At 41.2% G+C, this 15,568-nt stretch overlaps 2 protein-coding genes across 2 annotated transcripts; one reads left to right on the top strand and one right to left on the bottom strand.

The window, feature by feature from the left end:
- Positions 1-1,159: 1,159 nt before the first annotated feature.
- Positions 1,160-4,927, bottom strand: cabcoco1 (ciliary associated calcium binding coiled-coil 1). The gene is made up of 6 exons (XM_035146201.2): positions 4,829-4,927; positions 4,666-4,754; positions 3,493-3,662; positions 3,253-3,397; positions 2,503-2,575; positions 1,160-2,427 (listed from the first exon to the last, which is right to left on the bottom strand). Exons 1-6 carry the CDS (start codon positions 4,892-4,894, stop codon positions 2,314-2,316), a joined length of 657 nt encoding a protein of 218 aa, XP_035002092.1. The 5' UTR covers positions 4,895-4,927; the 3' UTR covers positions 1,160-2,313.
- A 4,415-nt stretch (positions 4,928-9,342) lies between these two features.
- Positions 9,343-14,811, top strand: LOC118100729 (transmembrane protein 26). Its single transcript, XM_035146088.2, has 6 exons — positions 9,343-9,617; positions 9,780-9,876; positions 9,965-10,039; positions 11,812-12,002; positions 12,264-12,343; positions 14,519-14,811. The coding sequence occupies exons 1-6, from the start codon at positions 9,430-9,432 to the stop codon at positions 14,788-14,790; spliced, it is 903 nt and encodes a 300-aa protein (XP_035001979.1). The 5' UTR covers positions 9,343-9,429; the 3' UTR covers positions 14,791-14,811.
- Positions 14,812-15,568: the final 757 nt, after the last annotated feature.

Below are 15,568 nucleotides of genomic sequence, written 5' to 3'. Positions count from 1 at the left end.
AACATGGTTAGCAAAGCCAGTGAAGCAGTGATTCTTCTAATAACAGTATCTCCATCTCCATCGATTCATAGAAAGACATAAAGCTTGTTATACATACACACGTGTGTGTGTATATATATATCAGATCAGATGAGCATTGGAGTAATTTAAAGGGCAAAGCCAGGTCTCTTAATTTACTGCAATTACTGCAGGGCGGTATTATGGAAAGAGGATGAATGATTAATACAGAGAGCCCTGCAACATTAATAATGGCTGAGAGGATGAGGAGTACTTCTAAATTAAGACAGAGGGTAACGAAGTGAAGCACTAGGTGGAGGGAAGTTAATGAATTTGTTGAGACAATGAAAAATAAAAGGTTTCGATGTAGCCTGTGACTCAAGTTGATAGGATAAAATAATTACAAAATGCTTTGAGCCTTGAAATAATGGCTGCTAAGTGTCTTTGACAGCATAATCCTTTGAGACGGGTGGGGGTTGTGGCCTGTGGTGGTAATTTTGCATTGAAAACAGGGCTTTAGAATACCTGGTCAGGTAAGAGCCAGAGGAGGCAGGCATGCACCACCGCCACCACCAGATTAGGAATGAAAACATGACAGTCTGTATGTTCACCCTGAGGAAGACATTAGGGCTGCATTATTTTTAAAGTAACAAGGTTCAGTGTGTTGTGTCATTTGCTCCAACTGCTAACAAATTGGACATGATCTGAAGAAGCATTGTTATCTACCTACTTATTCCACAATCTATCTGTATATGGAACACATATCTCACAACTCATTTTATTTATGTGTATTCTTAGTGGGTAGTGCAATGTCCAATTTGGTGCAGTTTGGTGTGTGTGCATTAACAAAAAGTTAAACTAACAAGCAACCAGCGCTTCAATATCCGACTGACACGGACAAACAGCACAGGTTCCGATCTCTGTCATGGCGACAACATTCATAGCATCACTTCAAAGTAAAAGCAAAACTTCAGAAATAGCCGACGTGCAATGTATGAAAAAACAACACCAGTCGAGTCAATCATTCAAACTTGTATAAGCCACACGTGAACAGTAATAAAACAAATTCAACAAAATTTCAATCGATGAAAAACATAGACTATAAAATGTTCATTGTAGACAAACCAGGTAGAATAAATGCAAAGTTTTCTAACTTCACTCTGATTCATAGACTGTTTATAAAAAACTCTGCACGGAAGGTCCAGCACACAGTCTATTGACAGTATATTGGGAAACTAGTGAAAGCTCCAAATTGGCTGTGCTGTTCTCATAGAAAAAAAGTGCCGCCCATAGATGAATGTGTGTGTGAATGGCAAAAACCTGGAAAGTGCTTAGAGTGGTCATCAACACTAGAAAAGCACTTTATAAAATACAGAAGATTTACCAGATTTATTTTTGTTTTTTTATGTGTCACAGACACTCCTTTCTAAATAGAACATTTTATTCTTGTTGGTTAATGGTTGGACAACAAGCATTGGGTATCATTGAGAATAAAAGCTCCAAATGTTCATCGCTCCTGTATTGCTATTCTCACAGGACCCCCGATTTTCATGTTAGAGCTTTTATTCCATGTAGAGATTCTGCCCTGATAAAAGCGTTTTAAATAAAACATGTAGTGATTATTATCACCACAGAAGCAGTAGGAGAAAGGCTGGAGTGGATACACACGGGCAATCTCTGGCAAGGCTAAAAACAGACGTTTTACTCACAAATCCTGCAGAGTGGAAAGCTGAAAGCACTCAGGACCTGGAGTGCAGCTCTTCACCCACCGTATAGTTCACAATAAAAACTCCAGGGCAATAAGTCAAGAAGTACAGTTTTTCCCGTTGACTCAATATCTGATTTAAAATTTGTGCTCAACGACTTGACTCACAGATTTACATTGACTGAGTTGGATGGTTCATACAGTATATTTTTGCATTTAAGGATTTATTTCATTATACTTTCCTGAGTTTTAGTTGCAGTTAAAAGTTACGTCATTGCAAAGCTACAATGGCAGCATACTGAAATACCTATACATGTTGGCTAAACCAAAAATACCAAACTATTAAAGAAATTATACGTTGGAAATAAGCTCATACATTATTTACAGACTTGAAATTCCTGCATTCAAACAATGAAGTCCAACATTGCTGGGTCTGAATCTTCCTGGGTGGGTTTGACATTTCCTGGGTGGACAAGCCAAGGAGAGCATAAGTATGGAAAATTACTTTATTACTATTTTTTGTAAACAGGCATCCCATTAACTGTGACGGGAAAACGGGTCTACTTCACTATGTCTATCTGCCAGTGTCTGTGAAGTAAAACTGAAGACACCTATTCATTTTTATGGGAGAGACACACGTGGCTTGTCACTTCAGGTAGAAGAGTGGAGATGCCTTCCTCCAATGGGTTGAGCGTGTCCTGACAATTGAACACCTCAATGGTCCTCTGGAACACAGCATGTTTAAAATGTTACGTAAAGGAACACGGAGACAGAAACACACAGGGTCAAAGCTGCCTTACCTCCAGGCCCATCAGCAACTCCTCTCTGGGTGTGGTCAGCACGAGCTCGTAGAGTCTGTGCTTCTGAAACAAACTGCAGCCAAGACAACACGAGTTCAGCTGCAGCACTTTCATCATTAAAACACAACATTGCCTACCGGAACACAAGCTATCAGTTATACAACGAAACCACGGTACATTGTCATTTTTAAGTAAGCAATGTAATAGTGCTATGTTGTCGACCTGTCCAACCTGCCTCTTGCCTAATGTTAGCTGGGATTGGCTCCAGCCCCACCCCCCCAAGACCCTTGAGGGATAAGCAGTATATACGATGGATGGATGGATGGAACGGTGGTAAATTATATTCCTCGTCAAAATGAACTTAAAGGAGTGGGAGTAGTGGGTTAACTCTGGGGTTTGTAGTCATGGAAAGCAACTCTGTTAATTAACTGTGCTTAAGTATTCCAGCACATATTTAAGTTTGTTTACACAAGTAATGATAATTAATGAGTTATCTTTTATACTGTAAAATGATAAGATGATTGCAAACATGATGTTTTGTCACAGATTGCATCAACCTAATACAGTATATTATAGAGTGGTTGAACTGAGATCCGGCATATCATATATAATTTGTATATTATTGAGTCATTAATTCCTGTCTTTATTTATTCTTAATTTGTCCATCTCTGTCGTGCATAGACAAGCTTGGAACATACGGTATATGGATATTTCTTCCTGATACACTATCGTGTTAGGATATTCCCGTACCTGTTTGTGACGTAACTTATGAACTCTTTGGCTTCTTTTCTGTCCAGAAGTGAAGTGGTGTCTCCACCTGAAGTCCAACACTGGCAGGCAGGAGCCAAGGCCTTAGCAAACTCCATCAAGTTCTCCAGCAGACCCATCTGTTTCCCTAGGGTATGATGAGAGAACACACTGATTCTACTTCTGAATGATGGATAGATGGATGGATGGATGGAGGGATAGGTAGTTAAGTAGATGTCTTACCTCTTATGTTGTCCATCAGCATGTGTAGCACAGCTGTCGTGAAGGAGGTCTGTGCGGGGCTGAACTTCTTCTCTTTAGTCCACCAGAAACCACAGACGTAATAATCCAGCAGGGCAGCTTCCTTCATACATGTCTGATGGTTCCTCAAGCCCAGGATCTCCTTCAGTTCCCTGGAGTATTTACACAGTGAACCACTTTAATGCTAATGAACGCACTGGGTCAAAATGATAAATAATGAACGAGGCCAGCATTTCTCTCTTAGGATTGTTTTTCCCGGCTGTATGAAGAAGGACTTGAAACACGTTCGTGTTGGAAAACAAAATGTCTTCAGACAGATTTGCTGGGTTTACTGTGGTCAATATTTGGTCCTTGTAGGGAAAAGACTGACAATGTGACAGTGATGTCCACAGAGTCGGTGTTAGAAAGACTGTCCTGGTTTATGCATTGATGACTGGCTCTTACAGGATCCCCATATAGATAAAAGAGTTGACAACAATGTGACTAATATATTATATATCATGTATTAGATATTATGTATTGTATATTGTATATTATATATTAGTGGAACGATATTAAAACGCAGAGAGAACTTCACAAAGCATTGAACTACAGCCAGGTCCATCACTTGTTTGTGTCCCCCTGGAAACATTTCTGTTGTTGTTTTCGCTATTTGCAGCGCGTTTCTGTATTTGCATGTGTTGTGACTTTCTGCAGCTCATGTGTTGTCAAATTGATGAAGTTGTTTTCTTAATTTGCACACGTTTTTCTATTTGCATGTGTTTTCTTAATTTGCAGTGTGTTGAGCTCTCTCGGCCACTGTGAAGTTAGACAATTTTCCTAAAACATGACCTATATACAAACTTCAAGACTGTGTTATGTGCACAACAATTGCATACAGTCCCTGGCAATGAAATTCTCGCTGCTGTGGGGTGCAGATTTGCGGGAATACTCGGGGATACTCATATACTCAGGGATACTCGGGGATATTTGGATACTCAGGGATATTTGGATACTCAGGGATACTGGGGGATACTCAGGGATACTGGGGGATACTCGGATACTCTGATACTCGGGGATATGCAGATACTCGGGGATACTCGGACACTCGGTGATACTCGGGGATACTCGGATACTCAGGGATACTCGGATACTCGGATACTCGGGGATACTCACGCCTCCAGCTCGGCTGCGCTCCTCCGCTGCAGCGCCACAGTTCTGAGATGAGGCGGCTCGTCCCACAGGAGAAACGCTGGGGCCGTTTTCTTCCAACACACAACACAGTGTGTTAATGTCAGATAAACACGACACAAACACAACAAACACTTCCTCTGATTACCTGCGGCTCACTGTCCTCCACCTTCACCGGCTCCTTCTTTTCACGACGTGGCGCTCCAGCCGACATGTTGACGCTCTTGTGGTTGCCGTAGCAACAGCCCAATCAAAACGGAATGGTACTCGCAACTACCCCATGCTTTTATTTTGAAGGTATAATCATTGTGTTTCCGGTCTGCTTTTTCTAATCTGTCCTCAGTGATTCTCAAACTTTATTTTAAAACCAGGTTGAAAACTTTTTTTTCACAAGTGCCTCTAACTAATCTGTTTTGCATTTGTATTTGTATTAAAAAATATTAATTTTCATACAGATCTATCCTTTTATTTTTTTCACCTCAACTGAATTGTATGTAAAGGTCAACATGACAGTAGCATCAAACTTTTTTGACGTTTATTTTTCCTACATAAATTATATTAATGCAACTTGGTAAGCATTAATGCAACATTACTATTATATGAATTGTTGTTGCTATCATTAACCCTTTGATACACAACATGGGTCAAAAGTGACCTGGCTCAGTTTTTATTTTCATCATTCAGTGTTTCAGGTATTCCCCAATTAACTGTTTTTTGATCATCACAAATACTTTCTAAATTTTTACTTTTGAATAAAAATCATTTTTCTATCACTACCCTTCTAATGAACAACATGGGTAAAAAATGACCTGTATTAATTTCCTGTGTTATTTCATACATGGCTGAGTGTTTCTTTGCTATATATTTTATAAATAAATGTATGTTCATTTAATATTATAAGTATTCATTAAATATCTTGTTTTTGATTACCACAAATCATTATTTTACTTTTTCCTTTCTTACTTTATAAACAAACGTAAATTTTGTGTTTCTACATCAGAATACAGTATGTATTCACTGCGGAACACCTACCATTCATTTTACACAGCTGCATTTGCACATCTGATGCATGTAAGTCTTATTTTACAATCCATTACTACAGAGAAAGAGAAATATGAACAATACTAACTAGCTATTAGCTAGCTAGCTTATTTTCTGGCTAGCTAACCATAGCTAGATCAACAAAATAAAATTCAAAATATTACAGTATATACTAAATAGACTGATTGATATGCATTTGAAAATATGCTTTAGATTTTTTTATCCAGAGAGTTAGTATGGCTGGTTGCAATCATTTCAGACTTACAGTTATGCTTTTTTTCATAAAGATGCTGTATGAAGAACAGGATGAGGAAAATGAGGAGGCAAGTCTTGGTCTTGATTCTGAGTCTGAAATCTCTGATGCTGAGGACCTAGACTTTGTTCCACAGGATCAAGCCGGAGTTGTGGGTGTGTCTTCGAATCCAGCTCTTGTAAATACAGAAGGCTCCTTTGATGATATAGGAGACTCATCTTTGATGACATCAAAGGGGCCTTCTCCTAAATGAAGAAGGAAGAATGATCTATAAAATAATGTTTCAAAGAAACACCCAGCATGCATGAAATAACACAGGACATGAATACGGGTGTTTTTTTGTACCCATGTTGTGCATTAGAAGGGGTTTGCATTGCTTGTGTATCAAAGGGGTAATTACATCTTTATACTCTTATTGTTTTCATTATAACTAGTCAGAGCTGAAACCTGATGAAGCACAACTGTTCCTGGTCTTTCTTTCCTCTGAGGATGCTTTGAGATAATGTATATTATGATTTGGCGCTATACAAATAAAATTGAATTGAATTAGTGTCACTCTATATTTTTCCCTGGCTATCTCACCTGCTATGAACCCTGTCTCCTGTATAGTTCAGCTGCTTCCAGCCTGCAGTTTTGAATAAACTGACTGGTGAGACTACCCTTTTGTTTTTACACTTATACCTGCACTTATGTTTTATTTACTACAGGACACATTCTGCAAACCACACTGACCATTATTATTAGCGTTGAAGTCCTTCCCAGATAGCGTACGGATAGATGTTGGGCCACTTCAGGCAATGATGCAACACATCTGACATCTTCTTGTGGCTGGAACAAAATGGATGTGACTCAGCCTAAAGTTGCCCACTAAAAAGGCAAATGTGGCCCAAATATCTCAAAACAAATGTGGGCCTCTTTTGGCAAACATGCATGCTGGTGTAATACTGTGCACCTAAAGTGATCCATGTGGTAAATAGTGAATATGGCCCGTTTGGCTGACAGGCGGTATTGCTATGGCTTATTGTGGCCTAGATCTGGGGTCTGCTATCTGGGCCACAATAAGCCAAAACAAATTTTGCTATACGGTTATATCCTTCTTTCCTTCATCACTTACCTCCACAACATGCTTTCTTTCCCTCAGGTTTAACTGACTATATGTTGCCCAACTTCCTGCTCCAGGTCAGTGGTGATCCTAACTTGTATTAGCCCCTGGGTGAGCTCATATGAATGAGCTCATTTTAGATAATCATAATAATCACAAATGTCAAAAATAAAGTACTCAGGATATATACAATTGTAGTATATACATATTAATAAAATAAAGAATGATCACAAATTATAACTGATCACAAAATATAAAACTGAAATTAAATTAAATTTCACAATTCCTTTATCACACAAATATAACCTTATTATTATCAATCAATCAATCAATCAAATTTTATTTGTATAGCCCATATTCACAAATCACAATTTGTCTCATAGGGCTTTAACAGGGTGTGACATCCTCTGCCCTTAACCCTCAACAAGAGTAAGGAAAAACAAAAAAACAAAAAACTTTTAACCTCAGGGAGAGCCACATGTGAGGGATCCCTCTCCCAGGATGGACAGAAGTGCAATAGATGCCACGTGTAAAGGAGAACATCAGAAAGATAAAGGTTTTAGCAGCATTGATAAGGGTAAACATTTTGAAGCATAACTGAAGGTCAATGAATTGATGGATTATTGTCAGTAATGGTCGAGTATCTGAGGAGAAATACTATATATCAAGCAGTCCTGCTGCAATCATAGTCTATGGTCAGCAGCCAGCAAGATCATGATCCACCATCAAGAACGGATGCCACTATAGTCCACAGTCATTGTCCACTGCCGCCATCAGGATCCATCATCAGCTGCCACCTCGGTCATGGTCCACCACCATTATCAGATGCCAACACGATACAGGATCCGCCATTATTATCACTGTCAGCCAGCACGATACAGGATCCGCCAATATGAAGTCTGTAAATACACACTTAAATACATTTCCCATATTATAACACTCATTCTTGCCAGAAGTGCCTCTTGCCTCTAGATTTGTATAGAAAAAGATCTAGAAATGAGAGTAGAATGAGTAGAATGAGGAGTTACTAAACTGCACAACCGCTGCCATTAGATGCACTAGATCAGGGGTCGGCAACCTTTTGGAGTGCCAATGTGAAATTTTCTTGTTAATTAGTGTGCCATATCAACATTTTTTAAAATATTAACTTTTATTATTGAACCACATTAATATTTCCAACAGACTTGTCATTTTATTCCATCCACATTGGCTATATATAGAACAACACTAAAGAAACATGTTTATCTCATTATGATTGCAATAATAAGTTTGTCATTAACCCCACCAACCACACTTGCGAAAGCTTGCTTCACTCGCATGTTTTTTGGCAGTGGCAAAGACTTTGAGAGAGTTGGCTTGCTTCCCATGCCTGGACACTGCACGTTTGATTGATTCTCCCTTGTCTGCCTGATCTTTGAAACTTCTTTCGTGCTTTGTCTCAAAGTGGCGCTTAACACCGGACGTTCGGCATGCAACATTTTCAAAACATAACGTGCACATAGCACGGCCCTTATGAAAAACAAAGCCACAGTCTTCTGCCCATGACGGCTGAAATGCCCGTGCCTTCGGTTTTTTAGCTAGCGGGCATGCCATCACCAATACACCTGAACGGCTGCACTTCACGGAGATTCATGTGAGAAAATGCGAGCAGCGCCAGCTGGGAGGCTTCTTCTTATTGTCACAACTTAAAGATGACATGCGTGCCTAAGGTTGCTGACCACTAGATCCTCCGCTACCCTCCTACCCCCACCTCAAGCTTTCAGTGGTGAGACCTGAGGTTGACTTGCCTAACTCACAAACTAGAACTAGGGAGCATTGCAACATGGTTAACCACACAGTGACATTGTATCATTGGCATGACGTGCCAAAGAGTGTGAGAAAGCTGATGGTGTGAATGCAACTTTTTTACTCTTGGTGCATGCTCCCCGTGCTGTTCCTGATAAGGTGGCACCATGGGGGGCTGCCCCTGTCACCCATATCTGAATCCGCCACTGCTCCAGGCACAGATCTACAGAAATCAAGTCCCATGAGAAGGGATCTATTTATTTATTTATTCTTTAGGGATATAACTTAAAAGCAGCAAGACCCTAAGACTTGTTATTGTACAGAACACAGTGATTCAAAGTACACAACTGCACATCTGTAGGCAACTTACATATTATCAAGACGGGCCGAACACTACAGCAAGCAGAAAAAACAGAAGTGCAGCAGGTTGCGGGAGGCGTGCGCCTGCTCTACTTCCCCCTCTTTAACACTGAACCCGCTCAGACCTTTCACATATACAGTAACTCCTCTGTCCCCTGCAGCACAGCTCCTCCGCTGCTTGTGCTTCCCAAACTCCGAGCTTAGCATCATGTTCTTCAACTCGGTCCGTGCTGTGGTGACCAGGTCTCTTTTTATCCTCATCTCTCTCATTGGGGTGTGGAGTGTGGTGTTGGTGAAGAACAATGGACTCTACTGGCTCCTTACCCTCCTCTACCTGCCTCTGGTGGCAGAGCTGATCCTGACCCTGAGGAGAAGGAGTGGAAGTGGTTACAAATGGTATAAATGTAGTCCAGTTCATTATTACTAAAGGCTATTGTTATATAATTCATTATTATACACATAGTCCATGTTAATAATAGTTTTCTAGAAGATTGGCTTGTTGTAAAGGGAAGGGAAGTTGTAACAATAAGTGTCTAGTGTTGTCTTATTTCCCTCCAGGTTTTCTCCAGCTATCGTCTTCTTCCTCATCAGTATTGTACCATCATTATGGATATTAGAGCTTCACCATCAGGAGAACAAAGACAATGACTCAAGGGTATCGTCCGTGTTCTGTTTGATCTTCTTCTTTTCTGCTTCATGCCATGTGACTGTGTCCACTTTAAAATATCAACTTCTTGTTCTAGTGTGACAAACTGAACTCATTGGACAATATCAAGAGTCCTTTCAGTATCTGGAGCAATGGCAGTATGGAATTGATGGTAGGTAACAAGATTATACAAATATGTATTGATGCTCATTTAAAATATGCAAACCTAATCTTTTTAACTTGTCTTTTTAAGTTTTGCCTAATAATCTTTTCAAATTAATGACAATACTTCAGCTGTGTTATCAATGTGCTAATAATTATCAGTAGTTACGATACTACTATTACAATATATACATACATCAGCAGACAGTTAGTGTAAAAGTGCTCTACGTAAATGCATGCAATCACTTCTGTATTCTTATTTATTATAATATCAGATATGAGAGTGTCAAATATAAACATTATTCATCAGTAACTGACTGATACATGTCTTTGTTTTTGCTGCACATTTGCTTTTCCATGTTCTCACACATGTAGACAGTGGGACTCCTATACTGCCAAGAGTTAGTTCAGTCAAGGAGGCTGTTATAAGGCTGTGGGTGTTTTCCACCCTTATAACCTGAGCACATTCATAGAGACTTCTACTTTTAATGGAACGGTCCACCCTCAACATAAACAACTACAAGCTGAATACAAAAAGGCTGTGGCACTGTGAAATATGCTCTATGTTTTAACCATGTTTTCCAGACGATAAATCAACGGTACTCCTTTAACTGAAATGTACAATCTTTGATTTCAAACACACACACACACATATATATATATATGTATCTTTCCAAGAAAAAATATTGCATTAGGTGTTCCAGTAAATTCTGTTATTAACAGGTGTTAACATTCAAGATCAGTTGAGGAAGATGTTGTCAAACTGTGCTGTCTTGCTGATGACAGATCAGAAAACATGTCAATGCTTTAGATACAGTGTAAGTATTTTGTACATAAGCTGTATCTGTTCTGAATAGAATAAGTAGCGTATTGATTAACTGAATCAATCAGATGAGGAGACCTGTGCAGTGACATCACTGACTCTCCGTTCCACCTAAAGAGGGAGAGAAGAACTTCTACTGTTGATATTTTAAAGGCATTGTCTGATTGATGAACATGAGAAGATGTACTCTGTACTACATGTAGTAGGGCCATGTTGACCCAGACTATGTTAAGTTAAGTCACTTTAGGAACCAGAGAGCAGAACACAGAGACAAATAGCGTTTTAAGTTGTGTTATTTCAACTTGAGTTGGAGGCCAGCACTGGATAATCAGAACTGCAGTGAGGGACAGGCGAGGCACACTGGAGACGGCTGGGCAGGGCAGACAAACAGAGATCCAAACAGGCAGGAACAGAGCTAGACGGGTGGGACCACTGTGATTCATAGAGTTCCACTGAGCGCAGGGAAAACTTCAGTAAAGAATATTGGAGTTTAATTGGCCATAGCACTGTGCTGAGGGAAGACTGGAGAGGTGGCTGGGCCTATTGCTGCCTTCAAATGGGGTCATGTTTCTTGTGTTCAGATAAAGTGGATGGAAAGTAAATATATTGTATATTTATTAGCATTGAGTTTTTCTTTAGAATTTTATTATATGAGAGGGGAAAATGTTAATATTTCAGCATTTTCATTTTTTTTTTACGTCAATAATATGCCTTTGCATTTCCCAGCTTGCTAGCCTTGAGCCTGCTAAATTGGTAGCACCAGTGACTTTAAGACACCAACAGTGACATCAATATCATCCTTGAACACCAAGCATATGCAGGACTTCCCACAGTGTAACCATGAGCTCACAAGTTTCCATTTAGAAGGAAAGGGAGGGGAAACCTGCTTCACTATAACAGACTGGGCCTCTCAAACATTTCATCTTGTTTTATGACTTCTGTCATTTTTACACACACAGATCCACTTGTGTGCCAACAAGTGGATCCTGGCCTTACACCAGGCCATGCTCATCTTACTGATCGTGGGGAAATGGCTGCTGCCAATGGCTGCAGAAGTGAACAGAGACCAGCTCTCCCAGTTACTGCTCATCTTTGTGGGCACAGCGGCTGACATACTGGAGTTCACCTCTGAATCACTGTCTGACATCAAGTGAGTCACAGGGTGCAGGATGGGGAGGGATGGAAAGTAGCTGAATACATTTACTCAAATACTTAAATACAATTGAAAGGTCTTTACTTTTCATTTTCAGATGCTTTCACCCCACTAATATTTAGAGAGAAATATTTTTGTATTTCTACACTGGAGTATTGGTATTTTTAGTGAAGTAAAAGATCTGATTGCAAAGGAAAGAAGGATGTTGTTATGTTTAATTTGTTATCTCATGAAAGCGTGTGTTTGTGTGTGACACAGGGACAGCAGTCCAGCCATGGTCTACATCATTCTGGCTGTGTGGACGTGGAGCATGCTGCAGTTTCCACTGCATCTCTCTGGTACCATGAATAACTGCATAAGCATGTTCTGAAACATAATTAGATATTCTGCAGGTCGATAGGTATGTATAACAACTCCTTGTCCTGTCCGATGTACCAGACAATGTCCTGAACGGACTTCAGTATGTGCAGAACTCTGCCTCCAGGGTTCTCATCCACACCAAGCCCTGACAGCCCATCACCACGACCCTCATTCACCTCCACTGACTCCCGATCAAGGCCTGCATCATCTACAAACTCCTCCTCCTCACCTATAAATCCCTCCATGCCTGAGCCCCACCATATCTACCTGACCTCCTCCACCCCTACACTCCGCTCAGAAGGCTGCGGTCCTCAAACAGGTTTAATCTCCATCCCCAACAAACTGAGAACCTCTGGAGACACAGCCTTCTGTGTCGCAGCCCCCCACCCTCTGGAACTCTCTCCCTGCTGAGACTGCAATGCTGCATCTCTGGACAGCTTCAAAAAACTCCTCAAACTCCACCTGTTCACTACGGCCTTTGGCCTCTGCCAATGCTCAACCCGCCATTGGTGCTGTTTATTTCTGTCCTGTTTTGTGCAAATTACTTTCTTTTCTCATTTGTCCCCATGGACACATGTAAAATGTCATTGGGTCTCTTGAAAGGCACTGTATAAATTCAAACTATTATTATTATTATTATTATTATTATTATTATTATTATTATTATTATTATTATTATTATTATCAGTGCTGTTTGTTTTGCACAAATACATTTACACTCTGCACACTGAGAGCTGAACCGTTTCCCAAAACCCAATACATTTGCCAACCCTGTATCTTCAAGGTTATGTTCATATTTAACTAATGTAGTGCAGGATATTATTACCAATAATAATAATAATAATAATAATAATAATCAACATCATCATCATTATAATGTTCAGTAAGTGTTGGAAGTGATATGTTTGAGGTGGTGAATCTGACATCCGGACCAGAGTCTAACTCCACTTAACCCTTGTGTTGTTCCTGGGTTGGATTGACCCAGAGTGTGTGTGTGTCTGTGTGTGTGTGTGTGTGTGTGTGTGTGCGTGCGTGTGATCATACGCAAGCCCTGGCCGGTCAGGGTTAGGGTTAGGGTGACCCAAGGATTGTCATTATCCAATTCTCCTGGGGTAATTAAGACCAATGGATTGTCATTCTCGATTGTCATGGGAGGGGTCATTTAGACCCCCAGAGAGGGCGCTGTGGTGCTCTGTGGGGTCATTTAGACCCACACCTGATTCCAATTGAAATCAAGGGGGGGTACATTAGACCCACATATAAGTCTCAGTGTGCCACTCTCTCACGGACCATGGCACGATGTCGCGTCAGGAGCGTTTCACCAGAGAACAGGTTCTCCAACAGCTATTCTCCAAGCAACCATCCTCTGAACCCGAAGAGGACACGAAAGAGCCAGACCGAGAAGCGGACGGACAAGGAGATGGAGAAGCAGGCCGAGAAGCAGACAGAAAAGCAGACCGAGAAGAAGACAGAGAGGACGGAGACAAGGCGGCAGCGGCGGCGAAAACGGCGGACGGTGACTACGAGCGGCGGCGGTGGCGAAGACTACGACCCAGTGGGTGATGCTTCTGCAGATTCTTCACCCTTGGAAGAAGAAGAAGAAGAAGGAGGACAAGACCACGGCGACACCACCACCACCACCACCGGACTCGTGGAAAGAGAGACCTTCCCGTCAAGAAGCGGGAAATAACATGGGCCACTGCTCCTCCTCCTCCTCCTCCTCCTCCTCCCTCCTCCTCCTCCTCTTCCTCCTCCTCTGCTGTGGCTCAAGCGGGGTCCCCGGGGCCCCACGATCCAGCGAAGTCACGCACTGGTGACCTGGTGAGGGGGCCAACAGCCGGGGGAAGCAGGGACAACACAAGGGTTATCTTAACCTAACTATATATACCTTTGTTTTGAAAATCTGGGCATTGGGCCATGGCAGGGTTTTAGAAATTTGGAGGTCAAAATCTGAGCTTGCCCCACCAGAAAAAACTTTTACTTTAGAGACCCTGCTTTGTGTTTGTTTAGATTAGCAAATACTTCCAAGAAGGAGGATTCCTAACTTAAAGCAACTTTTAGTATGTTTATTGGTATTTCTCTAATGGAAATATTGCAGAATACATCTTAGCTACAGGAGCTGGTGTCAACATGTTTTCTCCTCTGTTCAACAGTCATGACTGCCTCCTCAGAAGACCTCTCAGAACCTGCTCCCTCTCTATTCTCCCAGATCAGGACTGAGGTCTGGAGCACTGTGGAGGCTTTGTTTATCCAGGACGGGCCTTTCCTGGTGGTCCGCCTCATTGTCTTGATCTACTTCAAGGTGATCCACCAGATGCTGATCTTCTTCGCCATTAAAAACTTCCTGGTTGTCATTCTGAACATCTACCGGCTTTCTGTCCTTGTCTGTGACAAGAGCTCCCGAGTGTCTTTTCTTTCTCATTAAACATTCACAATGGTTCCTTAACACTTGTCTTCTTCCTCGTCTTTGATGGTACATTGTGTTTCTCATGGTGTTAACGCTGCCAACTGTTGATTAGGCGAATATGGTGAAACTCATTGAAAACAGGACTCCATAGCACTACTTGTGGTCGATAACTCCACAGGTTTACTCCGGGTTTAAATCTGTTGACCCGTTACAAAGCCAACCAAGCAGGAACCTGTGAAAGTGTTACAACATGAAGCCCCTGCACGGTTTAACTCAGACTACGTCAGCATTCAGATCAACCTGCAGCTTCCAGGGAGGTTTCAGAGAGATCATCATATCATCATATTGTAGAGTCTTGTCTCTGTGATTGCTAATCTCATCCACTTCAAACCGAGGAAGTTTCATTTGATGTCAAAGTGAGCAAATTGTCAAACCGGGTAACAGGCTCACTACATAAGAAGCTTTTGATTTCCACTTTGACACCAAATCCTCCATCTTGTTGGTCAACTCCCCTCTGTTCATGTGATAAGACTCTGTGATGTGAGTCTGCTGCTAGATAGATAGACAGGCAGACAGACAGACAGACAGACAGACAGACAGACAGACAGACAGACAGACAGACAGACAGATATATAGATAGATAGATACACAGACAGACAGACAGACAGACAGACAGACAGACAGACAGACAGACAGATAGATAGACAGATAGATAGATAGATAGACAGACAGACAGACAGACAGACAGACAGACAGACAGACAGACAGACAGACAGACAGACAGATATATAGATAG

Source organism: Hippoglossus stenolepis, chromosome 21 (assembly GCF_022539355.2).
Source record: "Hippoglossus stenolepis isolate QCI-W04-F060 chromosome 21, HSTE1.2, whole genome shotgun sequence".
Lineage (NCBI taxonomy): Eukaryota > Metazoa > Chordata > Actinopteri > Pleuronectiformes > Pleuronectidae > Hippoglossus > Hippoglossus stenolepis.
This window is presented reverse-complemented; position numbering and strand designations above follow the sequence as displayed.